The sequence below is a fragment of the Chionomys nivalis genome, chromosome X (genome assembly GCF_950005125.1).
Source record: "Chionomys nivalis chromosome X, mChiNiv1.1, whole genome shotgun sequence".
Classification (NCBI taxonomy): domain Eukaryota; kingdom Metazoa; phylum Chordata; class Mammalia; order Rodentia; family Cricetidae; genus Chionomys; species Chionomys nivalis.
The window spans coordinates 14,624,083-14,651,068 of record NC_080112.1 but is presented as its reverse complement, the minus strand read 5'-3'; the positions used below and the strand labels follow the sequence as shown (position 1 = coordinate 14,651,068).

The following is a 26,986-nucleotide window of genomic DNA, read 5'->3' as shown; positions in this document are numbered from 1 at the left end:
ATGCAGCACCTGAACACCATCATGGCAGAATCACCAGGCCTCATCACTGTCTTCCTTTTGGGGTATCTACTCGGCGCTGAATGTGCAGGTTTGTTTCCTTTTCAAAGCTATGTTGAGTCTGCTTCTCTTTCAGATATAGAAATATTTAGAACCGTTGTTTTCAACTAACCAAGATTCCGTGATTTAACGCTATAGTTTCGATTCTAGCAGGCAGCATGTCAGCTGGCAAATATTGGCTGTCTGGTAACTTCACCTTCCTTTTAAAAATGAACTACATTTACAGTGCTTATGATTCATTTGTATTTAATAGATACAGTTATTCTGATTATTTGACAATACAATTTCTCTTAAAATTTCTGTGTCCTTGGTTTTAAAAAAATGAAAGTGGAAAAATCTCTTAACAAAGAAATTGCTGAAGAAACAGAAAACCATGTTATTTGGGGATTTTAGACACACCACCTTGAAATCAAAAGGGGAAACATCAAAACCACAGTGGTCTTATTTACAGAAAAAGTATTTCTTGATCTACATGTGTTTCAATGCTTTAGAAGTAGATGGCAAGGCATTGTTAGAATGTATAAAAGTATATATTTACTGTTGAATTTCTCAGTTAAAATTGGAAGATCAACCTTTATTAAGTTATCTGTTTATTAAGCTTTTCCATGGATGGGAATAAATAAGCTCCTCTGTGAGTTCACAAGTCTCAGAGCTGTTGTTTAGAGAACCCTAGTACTTACTTAGCGACCTCCCTAGGGGACAATGCAAGTATACAAATGGCTAGAAGGAGTAGGAACTTAGTTCATGCAAAGTACAACACAGTGGGTTTTTGTTTGGTTTCCTTTTTGCAACAACAGTGACTTTCCTCCCCAGGGAGAGGCGCGCAGGGAAAAACTTACTCCATTTAGACAAACAGCCTGCTCACTCAAGATGCATTTATCATGCTTACTTGTAACATCAACTCCAGCAGCTGACAGTGCCAGGATCAGGGGTGCCAACCCTGGACATCCCTAGAAAACAGGCTGCTCTTCTGGTTCCCACTCCAGACATGATGTCAACTGTGGAATCAGACTGAAAGACTGAAGTGATGACATGAAAATGTGAAGGTTAAACTGCTCTAGCAAAGTGGGTAGAGTAAGAGATGAAAAATACATGTTGGACAGCTCATTGCATGGATCATAAAATCAGGTCATTCAACACACCTAAGTGAGGACAAAAGAACCTAACACTTTCTTATAAATTAGTGCTAAGGGGATGCTGTGCGTCAGAGGACTGCTGCCCACCAGAAGACCTTGGATAATGGTAAGATAATAGAAGAGTCAAGATTTCAGAGCTGCAACAATGATGACTAGAGATAATCCTAAAGAGATGTACTAAGGAGAAAAGCAACAGGATTTTAGCATCATTGCGGTCAGGAAGCCAGGGAAATGTTCCTGGGGTGGACAGTATTCATGCAGCACTGTCTTCTGTTAAACTGTCATGGAGCTGCTGCATGTTCATGACTAGTGCCTTAGTGTGCCAATTTAGAATTGGAAATCAAAATTAGTCTGTGAAATGAATTTGATTTTACTAAGTATACAAATCGAAACTGTCTTTCATGCATTCAGGTATGTTAAGACATTCATTATTGTTAAGGTGCCTGGTACCATGACGATCTTGCTCCTCAAGGCTTGCTCCGTCCGCATTCTTACACATCCCAGAACTACCAGTGCAGGGGTGGCACAGGCCACAGTGAGCCTGGCCTTCCTATATAAATTATCAATCAAAAAAATACCCCACAGGCTTGCTCACAGGCCAATTTTATGGGGGTATATTTCAAAAGAGGTTCCCTCTTCCAAAATGACTCTAGCTTTTTGTCAAGTTAATATAAAACTAATCAGAACACACACATCCACCCATCTACACACTCCACATACACATGTGTATGTATAACATCATATATATATATATATAATCATAGAGAGAGAGCAATAAAAATAATCACTAATGTTGGCATTTTATGTAGATAGTAACCCTCACACAGAATGAGCCACATCCACAGTAATGTAAGTATTCCAGATGTTCTGTCTAGTTTGAATATTAACTGTTAGAAGTGAGGCAAGAAAATGAGATGAACTAGATCATAATACTTTTTAAAAAGGGTCCTAATCTAAAGAGATTGGACAGTAGAGAGCAATGTGGATGTGTAACAAATGTAAGTGTAAGAAGCACACCCCTCCCTGTGTTACAATGCTCAGTCTGGCAACACTCTAGAACTGATGAGGCTCCAGGCTAGCGAGTCCAACCTTAAGTCTCTTACAATTATCCAAAGGAATCAAAAGATCAGAATCTGGACAGTAGCCATAGAAAGAAGACGGACAACGGAAGTGGTAATAATGAAACAGCTGAAGTGATTCAATAGCCACATGCTCACGAAAGGGTTAGGAGACATACATAGAGGATCTGAAGGGTCGAGTGCTGTGTGTTGATACCAACACAGCACAGGGTCTGTAGTCTGGCTTTTGACTCGAAATCCAGGGCTAATCCTCTGTTGTGTGACAGGAAGCAGTCAGGAAATACATGAAGTCAAAACGATTCTTTATAAGATTGCTACCAATAATGACAATAATAATTTCCTTGCACAGAGGGCAGGGAGGAAGTAAAGGCACTACAAAGTGTGTAGCAGAGCTGGAGAAAGGAGGAAAACTCAGAGGAAAAGAAAAACAGCATGCGAAACATGGGGGGAAGAGAGTAACCAGGGATACACTGGCTTATAATTTATCTCAGAGATCCTGTCAACATGATGATGAGTACACACTACACTGTTGCTACACCCATTTTATATTTGAGAAAGTTAAGGTCCAGGCATTATATGTCTTATCTATGTTCACACAGTTAAAAAAAAAAAAAAAAGTCAGATACATGATGATTCAAATCCTGTCCTATCTAATTGCAAACCTTGTTTTTCCATTCGTCCACATTATAAATTAGTACCATCACAGATGTTCTATATGAATGACTTGAACCAAGCAAATAAATTGAGGTGGGAACTTAGATATAAATACACAAAGGTACCCATAGGCAATTTTGTGAAATACAAACCTGCCTCGCCTCGAGACTGCCTGGCAAGAAAAGTGCTAACAAGGAATGAAATGAGTTGGGGAAGTTAGCAAGGGAAGAATGATAGGAAGATACTTAAATTCAGGGATTGGAGAAGTGTTCCCAAATGGATTCAGAGATCAAGGATGTCAATGGACTAGAATGTTCCATAAAGGAAATTACTGCCACAAAAAAAAATAAGGTAATAAAATTAAGTTCCATTTCTTCTACCCTCCCTGTTTTTGTTAATGAAAACCTAGTACTAAATGCCCTAGAGAGTTCAGTTTGAAATATTATCAGCTACATTGATGCTGTCTCTAAGATTTATTTATTATTTTTATTTGTGCCTGCGTATGAGATTAAGTTTATGTACATCACATCCATGCTGGTACCTATCTATAGAGGTCAGAGGACATCAGATCCCCTGGTACTGGATGGAGTTACAGGTAGTGGTGAGCTACCTGATACAAATACTTATGTGATGTGATGATTATGTGATGGGAATTAAACCCAGATCCTCTGTGAGATCAGTGTTTTTAGCCACTGAATAATCTCTCTAGCCCCAGTATAGCTGCTAAGGAAAGGAGCAACTCCAAGCAGCTTTTCGGGTTCCTGTTATTGATTATGTACATTATATACATACATCAACATATGTAAACATATACACATATATGCCTACACATATACATGTATATATGCAGAGGGAGAGATACAGAGAAATAGGAATAGATACAAAGACACAAGGAGAAGGAAAGGGAAGAAGGCAGAAAATTCAAAGTCTTCAGTACTCAAAAAAAAAAAAAAAGAAAAAGAAAGAAAAAAAAAGAAAAAAAACCCAAGCCGGGCTGTGGTGGCGCACGCCTTTAATCCCAGCACTCGGGAGGCAGAGGCAGGAGGATCTCTGTGAGTTCGAGGCCAGCCTGGTCTACAAGAGCTAGTTCCAGGACAGGAACCAAAAAGCTACGGAGAGACCCTGTCTCGAAAATCAAAAAAAAAAAAAAGAAAAAAAACCCAGAAGTGTCCTACAGAGTAGGCAGGCATCCATACCTAAAAGAAACCACATCATAAATTTCAGTGAAATGTTTCCAGCACTGGAATTCATATACCAACTAAAAACATCATCTTCCTGAAGATAAACTCAATTACTGCATGATTGTTTCTCAATAGTCCATGAGAGGCACTGGGGTCCCATTTGCAGCTGGCCTACAGTTAGGATTTTGTTGATGTTGCTGCTTAATATATTTTGGTATAAAATACTCTGATCATCTTTCTCCTCCCCAACTCTTCCTAGATCCTCCCTATCTCTTTATCTACCCAACTTCCAGCTTAGTGTTCTCATCTACCCCCTACCTACCTATTATCTATTTATTATCTATCTACCTCCCAAAACAAAAACAAAACAAAACAAAAATCAAAACAAATAAAGACAGGCTTCTGTTCTTCACCAGATATTTGTTGCAAAGTCACTGGGAGACTATGTCCTGGAAGCAGCCCAGTCATGGTGATGATAGATCACCTTGCAAGGATCCCGCACTGAGCTATTTGCAAGTGATGACGAAGTGTGAAGTTATTGCTTATTTGAGAACTTTCTTTTTCATCCAAAGTTAAATACAAATATGGCTGAAAATGTGACCTTTGATTATTAGAGCTCTACTGACTAAAAGTAAAATTGAATTTTAATTGCTAAATCTCAATGTGTATATAGTACCGTGAGAACATTGAAGATTTTGGCTCCATTCCCCAAAGAGAAATTAGCTATAGAATTACTTGGATTGAAAATAAACGTTTTCTTAAAAGAAATATTTCATTTTCAGAGTGCTCTCTCTCTCTCTTAAAACTAAAGAAAGGTTCTTTTAAATTTCAGTTTTCCTTGATCGTGAAAATGCCACCAAAATTCTTATCCGTCCAAAAAGATATAATTCAGGGAAACTGGAAGAGTTTGTTCAAGGAAACCTTGAGAGAGAATGTGTAGAGGAAAGGTGTAGCTTTGAAGAAGCGCGAGAAGTTTTTGAAAACACTGAAAAAACTGTGAGTATACCCACATCATACCAGAACAATACGTCCCCAAGCAAAATATGGAAACCTTCATTTTGAAAAGGGAATGGGGAACTTGAAAGATGGTTTTGTGTCCTATTCCAGAGGACATAGGTGGGATTCCAAGTGTCCACATGGAAGCTAACAAACATCTCTAACTACAGCTCTGGGAGCTCCAACACCCTCTTCTGGCCTCTGTGAGTACTGCATGCACATAGTGCATGTATGCGGAAGCCAGAACACCCATACGCATAAAATAAAATGAAAACTATTTTAAACCAATTTTAAAAGATAGAAAATTGTATTTGAAATCTTAAAATATCAGTACATATTAAAGCACAAATGTTATAAAAGAAAATGAATCCACATCAAAAATTCTTTAAACACTATCATTAAGTTGTCCTCTTTTTTTTCTTACAGACTGAGTTTTGGAAGCAGTACGTTGGTAAGCAATTCATTTTATTTCCTAGCTGCTATCTGAGACATTTGAGAATTGTGCTTTTTTTCTTTATATAAGTAGAGGTTGTAAAATCTCAGTAACAAACTACAAACATAGAAAGAAAGCAAAACAATTACATCTCAGAGCTGAATGAAAGTTCGCTGTCATTAGTGGAGTTAAAGATGCTGACTACCAATGCTTTCTATGTTGAATCCTAATCATTGGGATGGCCTTCGATGCCCTCCATGGCTTGACTGTCCAGCCCTTCCTGATGCCCTTCTGACCCACCTCTACTACTCTCACTCCACAACCCCCCCCCACCGCACATGCTAGCAGTGTTCCCATGTTACAGGAGTTAGTTATCTGCTATCCCTGTTTGCTGACTCTTCCCAGCTTCTGCTAGGTTCACTTCCTTACCTTGTCCAAATTCCTCCAACTAAATGAGTTCTCCCTTTATCATATATTAATAATTCAACCTGTTCCCTGGCAGCTCTGCCATTTTAGACACTTGTGTCCTGGTTTTTGGGATTTTTTTAATATTTATTTATTATGTATACAATATTCTGTCTACATGTATGTCTGCAGGCCAGAAGAGGGCACTAGACCTCATTACAGATGGTTGTGAGCCACCATGTGGTTGCTGGGAATTGAACTCAGGACCTTTGGAAGAGCAGGTAATGCTCTTAACCGCTGAGCCATCTCTCCAGCCCTGGTTTGTTTGTTTGTTTGTTTTAACTACAGGTTTGGTACCCCTTATCTAACATACTTGCAAACAAATGTATTTAAATATGTAGTCTGAAGATCATGTCATATAATAATTTTAATAATTTTGTTTATGAAGCAATTTTACAGCATGGGATTTTCCACTCATAGTATCACGTTGGTACCCCAAAAGTTTTAGATTTTGGCGTGGTTTGGAATTTGAGCTTTGAAATTGAGGCTACTCAACCTGCAGCATTTTCAACACCAATTTATTGTCCATTTTCCCACCCTATAGAATGCAAGCTTAGTTTTGTTAAGAACTAACCTCACTTCTGGATGGGTCTTGACACCTACAGCAGTATCTACAATGGAGGCAGGCAGTTAATATCTGAAAGAAATGTAATGCTTGCACAACAACCAGCTTCTTACATTATATCTTTGTACATTTTGAAATTTTGCCTGCAAATACAAATTTTAAAGAATTTAAATCCAGATGTAGAATTTTGAGGGAACTTTCACAGGTTCACCTCCTTCACACTATCTGCTTAGACAGAAACAAATGAACTGGGATGCCTATTCACTGACCTCCACCGACTTAAGGTCCAATTTGATTTTTCTACAGTTCCTTTTGTGGAGGAAAATAGGCAGTTCCATACCCTCAGAATTCCTTCTTGTTTCTCCATGTCCCATTTGAAGTCATGAAAGAGGTTCACTCTGTCTTTCCTCCTTCTCGAGGATGAATGCTGCCATGCTCTTTTTTTCTGAGTTGCCCCTAAAACTTCATCCAAACTCTATTTACACTGAAGTTAAAACTTTGAAGTTTATGGATCGTTTTTCTGTTTTTCTTTTGTTTTGTTTTTTAATGCAAACCATGGGCTTGGGGAAGTGATACCTCTGTTAGCGAAGTACGTTTTGTTGCTTTAATAAACATATAACCAAAATTCAACTCGGGGAAGAAATTGGTTATTTGACTTTCTTTTTTCCCTCACTTTCTATTGATTTTTATTGAGCTCTACATTTTTCTCTGCTCCTCTCTTTGCTTCTCCCGTCCTCTTCAACCCTCTCCCAAGATCCCTATGCTCCCAATTTACTCAGTAGATCTTGCCTTTTTCTACTTCCCATGTAGATTAGATCTATGTATGTCTCTCTTAGGGTCCTCATTGCTGTCCAGGTTCTCTGGGATTGGTATTTGTGGGTTATTTGACTTTTACTTACTGGTCAGATTGAGGGAAGTCTGAGAAGGAACCAAAGATGGAGCAATGAAAAGAACTGCTTACTGGCTTGCTCGACTATGTTTCTTACACAACCCACATGGAGCTGGGCCCTCCCACATCAATCATTAATCATGAAGATGCCCCACACACCTGCCCACAAGCCAGTGTGATGGAGGCATTTTCTCAATTGAGATTTTCTCATTTTTATTTTCTAAGATGACACTGGCTTTTGTCAAGTTAACAAACAACAAAATATTCAGCCAGCATAGATGAAAACCTGAGTTTAATTCTCATCACCAACCAGTTTTGTTATTTGTATGTATTTGGTACAGTTTCAGGACTGACCATTTTGTACTAGATAATTAATAAAGAAGGACGATTCTTAGAGAGCGCTCTCTCTCTCTCTCTCTCTCTCTCTCTCTCTCTTTCTCTCGGCAGTTGCCTGTAAGTCTTTGTCTAAGATGGAGACTTTTTCCCCCTCCCACATTAACATGTCCATTAATACTGCCATTGTCTAGATCTTGTGTATGTAGCCATTTCTAGGAGAGACTATTTCACAGCAGACTTTCTGGTATTCTGGCTCTTACAGTCTTTCTGTTCCCTCTTCTGTGATGCTCACTGAGGCTGTGATACAAATGTATTTACTGGGTCTGCCCTCCCCATGATCCATTGATCTCTGCATTGTGTCCAGTGGTGTTTTCTGTGATTGTCCCCATTTGCTATACAGAGAGTCTTCTTTGATGAAGGGTGGTAGCCACACTTGCCGGGTAACTACACTAAAGAAATGATTTAGGATAAAGTTAGAAATTTTTCTCGTCCGGCAAAGTGGCAATAGTAGATTCTTTTCTAAGATCTATTAGTTTAATAAACCTGAAATCATACATACAAAGAACAGAAAAGGCCCTAGTAGGTTGTAGTTAAATATTTTTTCTTGGATATGCATTATATTTAGCAGTAATAATCAAAAAAAGATTACCAATCACCCAGGATTGACTTCTACATACATACATATATACATACACACACACACACACACACACGCACACCAAAGAAGCAAAACTCATATCAGCCTTTACTTTAGCTACACTTGAACTTTTATGATTCCTTCACGCTGCCAATTAACATACAAACCAGTCCCAGCCTCAGCCCCTACCCTAGTCCCAGTCCCTGCTCTAGTCTCAGCCCCTGTCCCTGCCCTAGCTCCTGCCCCAGTCCCAGCCCCTGACCCAGAGCCAACCCCTGCCCCTGTCCCAGTCCCTGCAAAATATTATGAAGTTGGGCAATGGCTTCCTTGGTGAGCTAGATGCAATGTTTGCTATACCTTGAAATAGCATGAAATACCCATGAAACATCAAGGGCATACTTCTGTCACTACCAAAACCTAAACACAAACAAGCACAGAAAAAAAAACATGCCTGTTTTCACATGTAGTTAAGATTTGATAAAACTAGCCTGTGCTACTCAGAAATAGCCTGGGCCCGGGCTCCTTACTGCTGTGTCATTCTCTAACATGGCCTCAGCAGACAAAGAGCCTGAGGAAACTAGCGTCTCTCAGGCACCTTGTAGAGTACAGCTCACAGAAGCAGTCTACAGAATGCCTAGCACATTTAACCCTCACACATTCCCACATGTGAAGCGCTGTGAATTCTGCTTCACAGAGAAGGAAACAGGCATAGAAGGGGTAAGGGATTTGCCTTGGGTTACCCAGCTGGAGAGTCACAATACCTGGAAGAAAATCCAAGTTCTCTTCCCAACCCCTTTCTTTCAGTACAACACCTCACAACATTGGAATCTGAAGGTTCTTATTCATTAAATAGGAGCCTAGTAGTCTGTTGTTGTTGCTGTTGCTGTTGTTGTTGTGGGTTTATTTCTTTTCATTTGATATACGTAAGTATTTTGTTTGTATGTATGTATTGTACCATGCGTGTGCCTGGTAACCACAGAGGCAAGAAAAGTGGCATCAGATCCCCTGGAACTGGAGTTATAAACTGTAATAAACAACCATGTGTGTGGCGGGAACTGAACCCAGGTCCTCTGAAGAAGAAGCAAGTGTCCTTAACCACTGAACAACCTCTCCAGCTCCAAAACCCAGCAGAATTAAAAGAGAATCTCACATGTCTTGTCTTGTCTTGTCTCCTGTTGTCTTTGACCCCTACTAACTATGGTTTTTCTCGTGGTCTATAGTACACAAAGATAGGAACCCAAAGGAGGACTAAATGCAAAATATAATGACACTCATTTTGAAGATATGTCTCAGCAAATGAGTTTCCTGTGTGGCTGGCTGCAAGCCCAGACCCTTCCACTGAAACACCCTAAATAATTCAGATTCATTGGTCTATAATATAAAGTGCAAATGTAGCTCGTTTTTAGACCAGTTCTGAGCATCAATAATAATAAACCAGAGATAATGTATTTTGTTTTCATAGAATTGGAACAAATTGCAGTATCTGTGAAAAAGCACATTGGATCAAGGGGCAGAGAGGGCAAGGTCTAATTTTTACAGCAATCCAATTTTCCAGAGAGTTTATTTCTGAAAAGGATTCTATTCCCTTAGTCAACAGAACATAGACAATAGACACATGCTGCTATCAGACAGTAGGGAAAGAATATGAGAACCTACACAATTATGTACCCAGGAGTTTGGCTATATATAAGAATGACTAATAACTGGAAAATTCTCTTTGATTCCTCCTTTTTTTTCTCTCTTTGATCTTTGATACCATTTTATCTCATTGTTTCCTTCTCATATGTGGAGTCCTACAAGAGTTGTTCGCAATTTTTCTATAGTTCAAAATGCATAACTCTCTCCTTCTGGTTGGATTCACCCTCTCCCTGAGAAGCTTTCTTAATAGTATGAATGGAGGCCCAACACTAAGGAAGAAGACTTAAAGGTTTCCTTCTGCTCCCCTCTTGCCTATTCCTTCTTCCTGTTTTATGTTTCTTTGTTTTGCTGTCATTGTCTTCAAAGACCATAAATGTAGAAACTTCAGAAAACAGAATGGAGACAGCAAATCCATTCATAAAGCACACCCAACAGTACTTTTAAGTTTCTGATGATGCTCTGACCATGGTTGTCCACTTGAAACCTAACTGGTAGGCAGACAACTATCTTTAAGCTTCTGACACCTTCCCTGTTCTCACAGACTCTTGCTTCATATGATAGGTAAGTTGATACATTTGCCCTGTACCTGCGCTGCCAGTTCCTTGGGTGAAAACATCTTTATTGTCTAACACAGCTTGCTCTGCAATACCTGCATTAAAATGTCCTCATATGAAATATAAATAGTAATTATTGAAGTGGATGAGTTTGATTGATTTGCGGTTAACCTGTTTCCATTCCATAAAGAAACATGAACAATCTCTCTTGTTGTCTGCTCATATAGTAATTACCATGCAAACATATCTCCCCTCTTCCTTTGGACTGAATAAACTGTGTGTGTCTCCCTATGTGCAACTTTCAGGATGGCACTGGCCTTTGCTTCAGTGGATTTTAGAAGCTCAGAAAAACAAGTGCATCACTTGCCCATATGCAATTAGCTTGCAGCACGGTGGTTCTTCTCTGACCCTAAAATCAGACATCTATTCAGGGGAGGACTGGGCATTCTAAGCAATTTATCTGATAATTCCATTTTCTAACCTGTCTTAAAGATGGAGATCAGTGTGAGTCAAATCCTTGTTTAAATGGTGGAAAATGTAAGGATGATATTAATTCCTATGAATGTTGGTGCCAAGCTGGATTTGAAGGAAGGAACTGTGAATTAGGTAAGTAACATTTTTATTATTCATGGTTCAAAGTTTCCTTCTTAAACCAGATGAAACAGGAAATTGAAATATTTATGTACCACACATTTCTCCTAAAACAAACTTTCAAAACTTATAAACATTCATGTCCTCTGTAGTCAGTTTTCAGGGTATGAATTCAGTCTAGTATTGAGTGGTAATGTTCCATTCCCTTTACTTATTAATCCTTAATACAGTCATATGTGCTCAGTACCATTATTATCCCCATTTAAGGAACATTAGAAGACTACAGCATAAACAGAAGAGGTATAAATGGTTAAGCCAGGAAGTGAACTTCAGATGAACTGTGCACAAAACTGCATCTATAAAATGATTTGAACTTGTGGCTGAGTTGCTTTTGATCTAGGCTGTGGAAGTAGATAGTCTATATAGATCTGGGCATGACAGGTTCCAACGTAATAGGAATTCTTCCAGATGGATAAAGCATTTTATATGTTAAATTTGTTATAAAAATCAGAGATTGTTCCTCAATTCAACAGTATTGATTATATCAAAGAGTAACAGGGAAAAAGTAATTTGCAAATGTAAGGTTTTATTTAGCTTTTAACTGCCTAGAATCTTTTTTTTTTGAGATATTTGTGATTTGAGCAGTAAACCCCAAAGTCCTTTACCTGCTGATTACTCTGGATGCAGTATTTCAGACATTGTGACTGAGAAAAGCATGTGCTACCAAGAAAAGACTTTGTTCTCTGAAACCCTAGGAGAATAGATGTGCAATCTGAGGGAAGGAATTTAACAGCACAGGTTTCATGGCTAAGGATAAAGGATAGAAAAGTATCAGGACACTCTTAAGGCTATATAGCCATCTCTCTGACAGATGAACAAGGCAGGAGATGAAATGAAAGGCGGCAGCTGCACTTGTCCTGTTGAGAAAGGGGATAAAAGTCCCTGGAAGATTGTTCAGGACCACGGGAAAGTTCATTGATCATCTTCCTTTGAGATCTGAAAGATCTCAGAATGAAAAGAAAAGTTGAAAGGACAAAGGAATTTAAAAAGAAAGAATGAATGCACGCGGGGGAACTAAAATGCTCAGGCTGGACTTCCATTTGTTTAGCATCCCTGGTGTAGCAATAAACCACAGCTTGGGTTTCCCCTCCTGGGGCTGTGTTAATTGGCTCAAGATCTCTAAAGTGCCATTTGTTCTGAAAGATTATAATTTCAAATTCAGACTTACTTAGTGAAATTTAGTCCTCCTATGCCAGGTATATACGGGAATACTTTGAGTAGTTACTCATTATTGCCTCAAATGATGAAACTATTGGAGTGAAGGGAATAGATAACTCAGTCTGTTATAATTGAAGGACACAGTGTAGTAGATGATCATTGCAAGCATAAAGATTGGGATGGAGAGATGATTCAACAGTTAAGAGCATTGGCTGCTCTTCTAGAGGACCTGTTCAGTTCCCAGAGCCTACATGGTGTCTCACAAGTAGCTGTACTTCTTCAGTATCCGCAGGCTCAGATATGCCAGGGGTAAATAAATTTATATGCATATAAAACTTACCCATGCATATAAAAACATAGTGATGAAATAATTGTAAAACCATGTCTATCTACTTGATATATTTATTTTTATTTTATGCTTAAGGATGTTTTTTCAGCATGAATAACTGGTTACCATGTCCATGCAATACCCAAAGAAGCCAGAAGGTGGCAGAGGATCCTCTGGAACAGGAGTTAAAAGTAGCTGTGAGCATCCACGTGGGTTTTAGAAACCTAACTTGGTTCCCCGGGAAAAGCAGCAAATGCTCTTAACCAGTGAGCCAGCTCTCCGGTTCTCTATCTCGTTTTAAAACAGACAGTTTAAAAGGAGGACAAGAACAGCCTCAAGGAATACGAACATAAGTTCAGAAATGCTCTAACAATACGAAAGAGGTTACGGTCCATAGAGAAAAAGTGCTGGCAACATTTCAATGCCCCTCGGTTCCCACGTTTCTGTTTGGCCAGGGCTCTGTAGCTGTACTACAGCCAGCACCGCACTTAGCCTCTGGGGTATATTGATCAGATCCAACCAATTCGATAAAGGGTTTAAAAAAAAAAAATTCAGCTCAGCTGATTCAGAAACAAAATGGGAATTCTGTCAGAATGCTCTTCATCACTAGAAGAGAGCAGCAACAAAGTATATACAAACTCCCACTTAAGCTTCTCGCCTCAAGCTGACTGAACGCGCCCCTGAGAAGTCATGAGGCCGCACAGCAGCCAGGTGTGTGGGCCTATGCCTCACCCTGCCTAGGAAATGCCTGGATTTCCACTAGTGTGGCTTTTTGATTAATACCCCCCCCGCCCACCCCGTTTATCAGAGCTCTTAGTCAGGAGAGTGGGGAGCAAACATTTGGGGCATGCCTTCTAGTCAGAAAAAAAAAAAAAAACAAGAATTAATTGGCTACTGGCTCCCTTTGGCTAGAATAAAGATCTCTGGATTTCCTTTGCTGCAGAAGAAATCCAAATACCCATTATCAGGAAGATCAAGGTCTTTGAGACTCTAGCCACCCTTTCCTCCTAAAGAATACAAGAAACATTTCCCGACAGAAAAACAGAGTGGGAAGAAAAAATTACAAACAAAAGAATATTCTCTGAGGTTGTTTTTTATGGTGTTGGGGTTTGTTTGTTTTTGGCTTTGTTTTAATTTTTGCAGGACACCACAGATCCAATTTTCTCGTTTACTATGGTTTTTTTTTTTTTTTTGAATAGGAAAAATGTTTTGTTTAGCTGAATAGCATCATGTTTTCTGGCAAACCTATTCAACAGAACAAAATTTTGTTAAGGTTCTGGCGGGCAACCTGATGCTGTCAAAACCAAGGAAAATCCAATACCCAACCTAGTGTTTGCCGTCTAAGTGCTCAGTAGCTGACGAATGAGCTCTGTGCTCTTTCCTAGGTCTCGCTCTATTGACCTCTCCCCTAGAATGTCTTGTGCTATAATTCTATTTCTAGACTCCTGAGCCTTTGGCCGCAGGCAAAAGACCGTTGATGCTACAGCAAACACATCCCCCCATGTGCACCAACCAGGCCAGGGATCAAGAACAGCAGCAACACACATTGCCAGAAAGGGCAATGGCAAATAAGGAAATGATTGAGAGGTCTGGTTGCTTAACCAAGGACACAGAAGCAGAATGGAGAAATCACACCAAGTTTACTCATTCCCGTCACACTTGCCCTGGACGCAACTAGTCTGTTCTCACCACCCACCTCTGTTAACTTATCACAATCTCCTATTGATGGAACATTCTCTACAAGTGGTATTTGATTTTGGCTGAACACTTTAGTATTGCTTTGTAGCAATGATATGATAGCTAGGAACAGGAAATGAGCCAGAGATGCAATCAACATTCATGAGGGAAAAGGTCCTAAAAACTAACTAAATGCAAAAGACCAGATGCCATTTTTTTATCATGCACTTAGTGGATTACTGGTAGCAAAAACAAAATCTCAGGTTGGTTCCTCTATTCCCTTCCCCGATAACAGTTTATTTTCCTCTCCTGATTTACTGGGCTACCAGTAAGCACTATGAACTATTTATCACATGAACTTTAAACAATTAAAATAAATAAACATATGGAAATGATGCTGATATGGAAGCAATATGTAAATACCAGTTGTGTTTATGCCAGAATAAATGGAAAATAAGTTGTGGAACAGAGTGAAAATGAAGTGCTTAGTAATAAAAGAAAGATGTACAAAAGCATATAGATGAATCACACAAATACATTGCTAAAAGAGAAGAATATATATGTTGTTTACAAGAAGTTCATGAACTACCAAAGCTATTTACCATGTTTGAAGCCCAAGCAGTGATAGAGTCTTTAAAAGAGGAAGGGTAGTATGATTGGGAGGGAACATTAAGGGACTTGTGTGGGTTGATAACGCCATATGCATTAACCTGTGTGGCATTTGAACCAGTGTTATACGTAAATAAATAAGCATCTAGTCGTAGCTCATGATTTAGTCAAAGTACAATATCGAATTATTTGACCATATGCAGAATCAAAATATTGCCAACACCATCTTCATGAATTACTGAGAGTGTTATTTTACCTCATTTTCTACTCTTAGCTCAAGGCTACCAGATTATTTCAACTAATGTTTAACCTACACGTGAGCCAATAGTTCTGTGTATTTTTGAAATATATGTCAGATAAGACATTAGTTTTTTTTTTCTTTTCTTTTAGATGCAACATGTAACATTAAAAATGGCAGGTGCACGCAGTTTTGTAAAAATGGTGCTAATAACAAGGTAATTTGTTCCTGCACTGAGGGATACCAACTTGCAGAAGACCAGAAGTCTTGTGAACCAGCAGGTCAAACTCTAAATAAGTTGTTTAACAAAAATCTGTGTTTGAATCTTTAACACTTAAACTATCTTATTTTAGACTTGTAAAAAGATTTGTTTATTTTTATTTTATATATATGAGTGTCTTGTGTGCATGTATGCATTATACAAGTGTGCAATTCCCATGGAAGTAAGAAGAGGGCATCAGATCCCCTGAAGTGGAGTTATGGAGACTGAGTGAGTTAACACGTAGGTGCTTCACTAACCCTCCATAACTCTAGTTATAACCCAGGTTCAGGCCCTCTGCAGAAGCAGTGCTCCTAACCACTGAGAAATCTCTTCAGCCCCCCCCCCAAACACCTTATTTCAATACTTACTTGTATCTACTCCTTTTCGAAACTGAACAAAAGATTAGTAGCTTGACATGAACAAATTAATTTTCCAAATGGCACCATCACTTAAGTTCAATAATTATGTACAGCCTGAATTCTTTTCTGGGACCATGTTTTTTCTCTGATTTCTGTATCACAAAGAAATTGACATGTGTGACATCTATGTGCAATATTTGAGATTCAGCAGATCTAACTAATAATATACTACCATAGCATAAAAGTCATATAAATACTTGGCTGATTAGTAAATTTCTAATGAAAAGATACTAAGTGTTAAGTCTAAGTCTGTTGGAGGCCACTTAGTTCCATCTATTAAAATTACTTCCTGACTTGAGTCATAAACTGGGGTTCTATACTTTCGGTCAGACTGGATCCAGCAATAGTTTATGCTCTCCTAGCCCGAGCCACACAGCCTTTACAGTAAAGGGCAAAGTAATGTTTCATAGTTGTGTGAGCGTGCCACCATGTTGACAGATAATTGTTGTGTTTCAAACAGCTCCACATTCATTGGTCACCTCTGAAGACATAATTTTGATTTGGGGAGGAGGGAGACAAGCTTTACAGGACTAAAAGAAGGAAAGTAAAATGCCTGGTGTGCACACATGAGGACCTGGGTTCAGATTCCCAGTGCAGAAAAGCCAGGCAGTGTAAAGCCACGGCCCCAGCACTGAAGGGAAAGATAGGACCAGTCAGGAATAGTGAGCTCCAGGTTTGGTGAGAGGCCCAGTCTCCAAAAGTAATTTATAAAGCCGAGAAATAAATGAGGACACTTGATGTCCACCTCTGAGTTCCACACCTGCAGGCTTGGGCACTCATACCCACACACATATACCACACCCACAAATGAAAAAAAAGAAGAACAATTTTGAAGCAAGCCAGGTACAGTTTCTCTTGCATTTCCAAAGCAAGATCTTTTATTAAATTGGTACATTAAATTATGAACCATTTCTCTATAAATGTGGGATTGATACCTATCTCAGCAATGTACCAGGCAGAGGAAATTAAAGACAGGCCCAGCATACAAGAGTGTGTCTGCTACAAGCAAAGGGGAGAGTCTCAGATGCTTCACCTTCTGCCTGCTTCTTCACATACATTGCCTTATGCACAGCTTGCCTTAGGAGAAGTGAGTGTGTGTGTGTGTGTGCTCGCGAGTGTGCACGCGCGTGCAATTAACATTTAAAAGGCTAACTTCCAATGAAGGCAGCTGGCACTGAAGCTTAGCCCTTAGAAGCCTTTCTATGTTCTAAGAGAGGAAAATTAAGATTGAAAAGCACCTCCAACTATTAAGAGTTCCATTTGAATGAAGCCTTACTTTAGCAGCGTAAGTAGGCCAACCCTAAAATAAGCCGCTCTGCCTTTTCAAAGATAACAGTCCTTTTTCTCAAGACATTGTTGATCCTGTATATTTATGCATATGTATTTTAAACTAATTTTCTATTTTTTCAACCACAAACTGTCTTCATGATACTTAACCATGGCTGATTGCTATAGAAATAGCTGGTATAAGAGATGTAACTGGAATAAGAGGAAAACATGAAAATGAAGTGTGAGGTGACTTTGTTTGACTAAAAAATTGCCATTCTGGTGGTCCCCAGTGTATCAGCAGCTGATTTGTTGGGAAATAAATGAAAGCAGGGGGAGGGGGGAAAGATAGTCAGATCCAAGTAAATATAGCTTTGGTTATCATATTTGTAACCTATACCCATTTGGTAAATTTTTGACAAACACAAATGAATCACAATGAGCTCTCTTCAAAAATTCCATGTTGGAATCTCTGGTGCATTAATGGTCTACAAAAGAAAGCCTGTTAATAGCAATCAGTAGAAGCCCCTTTCACCTTATCCTAAAAGGAAAGTTACACAGAATTCCTTCCGGATTTCCATTAGAGGACAGTAAGACTTTAAGAAGCTCGGGAGACAGTAATAAGATTTGATTTCAGAACACCTATTTTATTTCCATAAAGATGGTGGATTCCAGAGCCGAATGCTCTCACCCATGGAAGCTTTAAAAACTTTGTATAAAAAATAATACAGTCAGCCTTTTAGTTTCTTTCAGCGTTGATGGGCCTGCTTCTCCAAAGTGACAGCAACGAATGAGCTTCCTTCTCAATGTTTGTAATGCAGTTCCATTTCCTACTGTGAAATATCAGAATAATGTTCTTTTTTTCTATTTCTGTAGTTCCATTTCCATGTGGAAGAGTTTCTGTTTCATACGGTTCTAAGTTCACCCGTGTAGAGACTACTTTTTCTGATATGGACTATGAAAACTCTACTGAGGCTGACTTCTTTCTGGATGACTTCACTAACAGCACCATTCTGGATAATGTCACTGAAAATAGTGAACCATTTGATGACTTCCGTCGAGTTGTTGGTGGAGAAAACACCAAACCAGGTCAAATCCCTTGGCAGGTACTCTCTATTGACAGTGCACTTAAAAGCTCGAGCTCAGATGGCAAGAGAGAGGCCAGATGAGGACCGGTGCTAGGACATTAGAAAGACCTGTGGGGATTGTGAGATGTATTTAGGCAGATTTCACCACTCAGCAAAAGAAAAGCCCCTATAGGTAAGCATCTGGTGGAAGGCATGTCCGGGGATGGCTACCAGACAGGGTCAAAAAGGAATTCAGTACCAAACAAATAGCACAGTAGGATTCTGAAAACTGCTCAGCAATAGCAATGCTTACAAATGAGCTCTCTCTCCTCTCTCTCTCTCTCTCTCTCTCCCTCTCTCTCTCTCTCTCTCTCTCTCTCTCTCTCTCTCTCTCTCACACACACACACACACACACACACACACACACACACTGGGACTGGGACTCACCAAATACCTTCAGCCCCTGGGGGGAGGAAAATAGTAAAGAAGTCCTTAGGCCCAGACAACCTGATGGGAATAGAGAAAAGGACTCACATGGAAAGGGTGAAAGCAAAACCTAGTTTCCTGGAATAAACATATGAGGCCTGATCTATTGCCACGTTTTTCCAAGACTGGCAGTACGTCCAGATCACCAAGAATTTGTTAGCTATGCACTCTCATACCTCATCCAGTTCTCACTGGATTCGAACCACTAGAGGGAGGGGCTCAGCAAGCTGCTGGGGTCAAAGAAGCACTCCAGGTCATTCTGGTGTATACTGTAGCCTGGAAAACCATGGTTCTAAAGGAAGCATACAGAAACCAGCCCCTCAAATGCCAAACAATCGACTCAATCTACTCAGCCCTCCAAGTGTGTTCTGCACACAAACCGCATATACAGTATTCCCTGAATATATATATAACCAACAGTTAGATTAGTAGCAAACCCAGGACTTAACTATACATTTAGCCAAAGCTTAAGTGATTCCATCTGTGAGGAGAGACAGGCCAACTCCTCCCACCTCAACACAAGGAGCTAGTCAGTTTCTTACATGAAATTGGACTGGCCCATAATCAGCACATGTGGTCATTTAAATTTACTGGCTAAAAAGATTCAGTTCCTCTGTCATTTCTGCCACACTTCCAGGGAATAGTGGCCACAAGTATTCCGGACAAGGTAGGTATAAAGAGAATATTTCCATAGTTGCATGTATCTCTGGTGGATAGAAAAGGTCATAGTTTTGTCTAGTTTAAAACCCCTTAGGCCATGATCAAAATTTGGTACTGATTTCAATGATTTTAATGATCCTTCACACCAAAATATTGTCTCTACTGAAGTATGGACTTTTATTGTCAGAAACCGATAGCTTGGCTGACACTGCAATCTTCAAATTAGCTGGGCAGATTTCACATGAGACTTGTTTGAGCAAATGCTTTGGAACTGTTGAGTGGCCGAGCCCTTCTGACCGCAGGAGCAGCAATCCAGATGAAAATCCATGGGCACAGGCTAGGGGACTCAGGGAGCCTGGTCACCATGTCACTCTCATTTCTCACCTTATTCCCGGGCTTCCACTTCATTTGCCTGGCCTACGGCAAGAGCCTAAGGGACCTATCAGGACAGGTTGACAGGATTACTCCCTTGGAAATCTAGGGGTCCTGAGCTGCGCAGCTACCCAGTTCAGGCTCAGAATCCTCCCTTCCTCTCCACCCAGGCCAAAGGTACAAACCAAGCAGAATAGATCTTTCCTTTTGGTTCTTGTGCAAGGGGATCAGAGCTCCTTGGAAAAGAAGCAGGGATTGGAAGGAGCACTTGAGGGCGTAAGAGGGGAAGCTAGAGAGTTAAGTGCACCACACGGTAACAGAAACACATTTTTCTTAAAGACGGTATCTAGCCGACTGAGAAACTAAAACAGCTATATAGGAAAGAATAAAAGCTTTGGAACATTAGGGGGCAGGAAAGGCAAACTGTAACGCCTATATTACTAGATCACTTTCATCAACAACTCTAAAGTAGAGGTTTGAGAAAACAAAAAGGTGCCTGTCTAAAGCTTTAATTTCATTGTTTTTCTCCCACAGTCATGGCTAGGCTGACAGCTCTGAGCATGCGCAAATCTCTTCTGCTTTCTGCTAAGGCCTGTTTAGCTCCACCTAAGAAATAGCTGCTTTTTTAAAAGATGGATTTTTATCTTGGTTTTGTAGTCTTGGCATAAATGTTCTCCTTAAATACCTTCATTTCCCCATTCTCAGCTTCCCCAGATGAATACCCAAGCTATCACTGAAGTGACCTGCACAGATCTACTCCTTCAACCCCATGACAAACAGCAAACTTAAAATATGAATAAGCCAGAGATGTTTTCTTTTACATGACGATCATAGTTCTACAGAAATGGTTTACTTCTCTATGTGTGGTTATGCACACCTTTAGTCCCAGCATTTGAGAGGCAGAAGTACATGGGTATCTGTGAGTCCGAGGCCAGTCTAGTTTGCATACTAAGTTCCAGGACAGCCAGGGCTACATAGAGAGACTCTGTCTCAAAAACAAAACAAGAGCAGGTGGTGGTAGCTCACACCTTTAATCTCAGCACTCAGGAGGCAGAGGCAGGCGGATCTCTGTGAGTTTGAGGGCAGCCTGGTCTACAAAGCTAGTTCTAGAACAACCAGGCTATCAAAGAATCCCTGTCTCAAAAAAGAAAAAGAAAGAAAAGAAAAGCAGAAATAACTAAAAGAAATGTCTTACCTGGAAAAGACAATCTTGTATTATTCCTAGCTCAGATGATAAAATTCCAATTTGGGGAAGAAAGAAAATAACACGTGTAATCTCACCTACATCTACGAAGCTAGTTTTAACAGACCATTTGAGCTATTAACCTGCAGTATTATTTTATGAAGTACATATCAATGGCCATTGTATTTAATGATTATAGTTAACCATTATAAACCAAAGTGAGTATCCCTTATGTACCCAACAAAATAACCTATTGCCATGAATTTGGTGAGTAACAGCCATAGGCTAGCAAACAGTACATCATGTATTTTACTTTGTATAATAGAAAATTAGAATAAATGGTGTTATTAAAAAGCTAGAACAGATGACAAAAGAGAATAAGGGTTTTAGTGAACTCAGGGAAAGGCTAGGCTGAAATTAAAGGTGCAAAAGAGAACAAACAATGAGACAGCTGCTATTGTGGGCTGCCATTGCCATGGAGAACAGAAGTACAAACTTTTGTATTTTGTCATTGTATATAGGTGTGTTGGAGAGGGGGCGGTGATGCACAGAAGAAGGCTCTAGACTGTGGCCATGAAAATAATTGACAGATCAGAACTCAGATGTTTTGCTCAGAATATATGCTTTCCTATTTTTCCCCATCATTCTCCGAAGTGTTGCAAGAACTTTTCTTTGGCTCAGCAGATAGCTCATCTTCCAAGTAGCTAATATTGAGATAGCTATGGTCCTTAGGTGGCCAAGCAAGCATTCCAAACCATGCATTTGTAATATTTTAATTGTAAATATATCTTAGTTCCTTTTTCTTGGCAAAGGTGTTCGCTAAAATTTCTAATACCAATTAGGAATTGGCAAAGAACGCTCTTCAGGCTTAAAAGGACACAACCATATTTCTCAGTCAGGCATTGGAAAACAGCAGAATCTCTAGGCAGCATCCCTTTGGGAAAGTCATATAAAACATGTTATTGTCTATGTGCCCAGGGACTGGCTATCCTTCACGTTGACCTACCCTAACCCACTAGCTGGGAAGTGTTCAGTAATCCTACATTAGTACCTAAAAAACATTACATTTTGTCATGTTAATTCTACTTCCAGAGAAAGACATGTTGGATTGTAATATTCAGGATAGAACCATGTTACCCAAATTTCCTTGATGGTAAAATTATTTGGAACCAGAGTCAGCCACTTCATCTTTTGAACTTGTCCAGTGTTCTATAATGAGAAGAGTCTCACATCAAAGGTTTAAGTGGCTTGTATTTGTTCTCCATAACAGAAGTCTAAGGAGACAATAGAACATGTGGTGAGGGCCTGGGACCCTGGCTTGTTGCAGTCACATCTTTTTTCACCTCCCATTCTCCTACCCATGGTGCCTCATAGAGCCTAGTTACCCAGGACCACTGCCAACCCCCAACCTATGGTACTCAGGAAAACTTCTTCTCAGTGCTTCAACCCAAATGCCATGGCTGTGCTCCCTTCCTAACGTGGTTGGCACAAGCAGAGGGAAAATTGAGGTCAAGTGCACATACTTTATATCATTTGTGGAAAGATGCATAATCCCATTGCATCTCCGGACCCAGAATATGCCTCTCCCAGCACATTCGAAGAGGAAGCAGGAGCTTCCAGGGCCCATCCACATTCTAATATGGAAGTGCATTTGTTTGGGAATCACCTCCCTTGATGGGTGTGGTAGTCTATCAAGGGAAGACTGGCCTCCCTGCCCTTGTTGGGAGTGGTGTGAGGACTGTGTGGATCATTTGGAGCTAGTGGACAGTGGGATATCAAGACCACATGTGAAGGCTTGGAGTCAGCCAGCAAATATCCCCATGCTGGAAGGAAGATAGCACTAAATAAGCTTTAAATGATGGGTTAGAAAAGCTACCCTAGAAGAAAATGGAACACTTTTTATTTCAATATCTTCAACAGCAGTTTTATCCTGGCTTTTATCATATTTTTGCTTCCCATTGACCCTAGAAAGCATGTTCCCAGCCTGAGTGAACATTTTTAACCCATAAAGATTACCAAGCCATGAGAATCTGGATTCACTAGCTATGTAACACTTCTCAAATGTAAGCACTCGAGGAATGGAGTTCCACTTTCTCCAGCACTACCCACAAAATATTCTCATTAAATCTCTAAGACTCCCCCAATCTGTTTTTATAAGAAACTGGGATTTTCTCTGACATTTGGTTCTCAGACCACGTCTAAGATATTCTGAATGTTCAGGAACATAAACACTGGGGCCACCAGGCAAATGTGTGTGACACCACAGCACACACGTGGAGGTCAAAGGACAGCTTGCAGGAATCGGGTCCCAGGAACTGAACTAAGGTCACTAGGCTTGGTGGCAAGCACTTTTCCCACTGTGTCATCTCAGTAGCATGAGTGTTTATGTATTTTTAAACTTCAGTTTGCTCATTGAGCATGTACAGAGTAATATTTCACAATGATTGTGTCTTGAGTTACAAATGTGTATAAGTAATACAATCATTAGCCTCAAATAATCATTCAATAAATGCATAAAATCAGAAAGATTGTTAAATCTGGGTGGTAGAAATGCTGGTGTTTATTATATCATTATTGTTTTTTTCTGCATTTTTGCAATTTTTCAAAATGTAAAGCAATAGCTAAAAAGAGCCAGAGAGCCTGAGAGTGGGAAAGGGGTCAGAGGGTTGTGACAGTTGGGTGAGCCCCTCAGGACTTTAGCTACAAAGCTCGTGCTTCAGAGTCCAGGACACAGTGGCCATTAAGTAACTTGAATTTGGGCCCAGAACAAGTCCTTCAAAAGGACCATCTGTGCCCCACATGCAAAGGAACCAACACCCCCACCCCTTTGTCGTGTTTAGGGACAGGTTTCACTGAAGAACTACTTAAGACTTAGGCTAAGGGCATCAGTTCACAGAGGCTAGTGGGCTTCTGCAAAGAGTTTACTGAATGTTAAGTGTGCCCTCTAGTGTCCACACTTCTCAGCTTTACCTCTGAAAGTGAGGACCAAAAAATGCCTTTGTTTACATTGGAACTGAAATTCTCTAAGTTGATTTAGACATTGATGTGGCAAAAAAAGAAAAAGAAAAGGAAGAGAGAGAGAAAGAAAAAATTGATGGTCCTCTTTGTTTATGCTGTGAATGTAGACAAGAAAGAATGGATTAGCCTCTTATCCAATAACGTCCCTGTTTAAGGTCACATTCCAGATACTTTTGTCCACATTGTCTCAAAGTCAAGCACAGCAAAGCAGACTTTTTAGAACAAGGACAGCCTCCATCTCTACCCAGAGGACTCTGGCTGTGATTAAGGGAGCTGGAAGGAACGTGTGAGTCTTGCTGGTGATCAGCACCTAGGTGACTAGGAAACGCAGCCCCTGTGGAGTCCTTAGGTCTCATTTCATAACATTCTCATTTGGGAGGCTTGAAACAACTCCTGAGAAACTGGTCAGTTTTTTTCTTTCAAGTGACCTGTAGCAAAGAGATGTCCTCATAGGTCCTCATAGAAGGCAAGAGACTCAATACTGATTATTCATCCTGCGGAGTTAGTATTTTCTCCCATATCCACTGTAGCTCCTTGAAAAGCTTGTACCAGGAGGCTCTAAATAGCATGGTAAAAGGAACTCAAGGGCCCCACATCACACAAAATAGCCACTCATCAGATTTGCCTTACCCCGAGCACTATCCCTGCCACACTAGCTCTCATTCTGCATTCACTTCGAGATCAATACTAAAACAGTAGTTTGGTTTGTGCTCCAGAAACACTACTAACTCATCTGCAGAACCGACACTTTCCAGAAATCCTCTGCTTCTGCCAGCACCTAACAGCCAACTTTTACCCACTCCCAAAAACAGCATATGTATTCACTTTTCTCTGGATCAGATACCATCTGCAGTGAGATTCTTAATTTTATTTCCACAGGTCATTTTAAATGGTGAGGTTAAGGCATTCTGTGGAGGTGCCATCATTAATGAAAAATGGGTGGTAACTGCTGCCCACTGCCTTAAACCTGGTGATAAAATTGAGGTTGTTGCAGGTAAGGAAACAAAATAGATAATAACTGGCAACATCAGCATTATGATGGACAGATCCTATTGTACAAAGGTCCAATAGGATTGCTACTGAATAAATTGGGCTAATGGTAGCAGGGTCATAATTTCAAATTCTAACTTATCCCACCTTCCTAGCCCCATATTTCTTTTTGTGAATCCATAAGGCACTCTCAGCATAGTACAATTATTTATTGGTGCATGAATTTTCCCACCCACTGTATTAGATCATTGAGACTTGGTTGCTAGTGTTCACTGACCCCAAGCCAAATGTAGACCCATAGGAAATGTGTCTATGCAAAAGACAATAAACTATGAGATTTGTTTTCAACAGGTGATTATAACATTGATGAAAAGGAAGACACGGAGCAAAGGCGAAATGTGATTCAAACTATCCCTCATTACCACTACAATGCAGCTGTTAATAAGTACAGCCATGACATCGCCTTGCTGGAGCTGGATAAGCCTTTACTACTAAACAGCTATGTAACACCTATCTGTGTTGCCAATAGGGAATATACCAACATCTTCCTTAAATTTGGTTCTGGCTATGTAAGTGGCTGGGGGAAAGTCTTCAACAAAGGGAGACAGGCTTCCATTCTTCAGTACCTGAGAGTTCCACTGGTCGACCGAGCCACATGCCTTCGGTCCACAACATTCAGCATCTATAACAACATGTTCTGTGCTGGTTACCGTGAGGGAGGCAAAGATTCTTGTGAAGGAGATAGCGGGGGACCCCATGTTACTGAAGTGGAAGGGACCAGTTTCTTAACTGGCATTATTAGCTGGGGTGAAGAGTGTGCTATAAAAGGAAAATATGGAATATATACTAAAGTTTCTCGGTATGTCAACTGGATTAAGGAAAAAACAAAGCTAACTTAATGAAAAACCTATTTACAAAGGAAATTCACTGGGATTGAAAATAGACCAAGCCCTTTACTAACTAGTCATTTTTTCCAACTCTTGTTAAATATATAAGTTTGATAAATACTGGTTTCTCTGTGCAGAGGAAGAACCCATCTAGAATCTATATTGTACTAGATCGAGTAGGTTATCAAATGTAATCACTAAAGAAATAGTTTGGTAAGAGATTTTACTGTTTCCCTAAGTCCAGCCCTTGGTAAAATGAGAAAGTGATGTTTTCCATGGTGCCCAGCAGGAACCCTAGTCCTCAACTGTGATGACTTATCCTGTTCTCCTTCTTAGCAGCAATCTATGTTTTAGAGATCCCTTGCCTCTCTCAAATTTATTGATTGTGAATCCAGAATCATTAGACCATTTAAGGCCAGCAGCACACAGGAGCAGCTAATAGGTCAAAACTCATCAAATGCACTACTTCCTCTCTTTTTTTCCCCCTGGATACTGCATCTTTCCAAACTCCCAACCCCCAAATCAATGTTCCCCTCCCCCACTCCCACGCTTCTTCTACCCAGCCTTTGGAGAAAGAAGACAGTCTTTTTTAATGCCGTACACATATATACACTACCACCAACCCCATACTTACTTCCAGATTGGTCTCAAACTTACTTTGAATAATATGGGGATGAGGTACACTGACTAAAATCATAAGAGGAACTTTCCCTTTAATACACTATCCAGGATAGTTCCCTAAGAATGTATAATTGGTGATTATGGAGGCCTGACCAGGGATGGTTCTGAGAAGGCAAATTTACATGTCATTGCAAGTATAAAAAGCAACAACATTGATCAAAATACATTGCCCCCATCTGATAAAAAAAATTCACGGTAATAGAAAGTTAATGATGAACCAGACAGAGTGGTGCATGCCTTTAATCTCAGCACTCAGGAGGCAGAGGCAGGTGGATTTCTGAGTTTGAGGCCAGCCTGATCTACAGAGTGAATTCCAGGACAGCCACGGCTATACAGAGAAACCCTATCTTGAAGAAAACGAACAAGAAAGAAAAAAAGTGAATGATAAATTTAGCCATATAATTACACTGTGT

General features: G+C 39.9%; 1 protein-coding gene across 2 annotated transcripts; it reads left to right on the top strand.

Annotated features, from left to right (window-relative positions):
* F9 (coagulation factor IX) lies at positions 1-25,904 on the top strand. 2 transcript variants are annotated; one of them, XM_057760416.1, is made up of 8 exons: positions 1-88; positions 4,940-5,103; positions 5,530-5,554; positions 11,113-11,226; positions 15,434-15,562; positions 18,105-18,334; positions 24,895-25,009; positions 25,357-25,904. In XM_057760416.1, exons 1-8 carry the CDS (start codon positions 1-3, stop codon positions 25,902-25,904), a joined length of 1,413 nt encoding a protein of 470 aa, XP_057616399.1. The 2 variants fall into 2 exon arrangements, with proteins under 2 accessions (XP_057616399.1, XP_057616400.1); XM_057760417.1 differs by lacking the exon at positions 11,113-11,226.
* Positions 25,905-26,986: the final 1,082 nt, after the last annotated feature.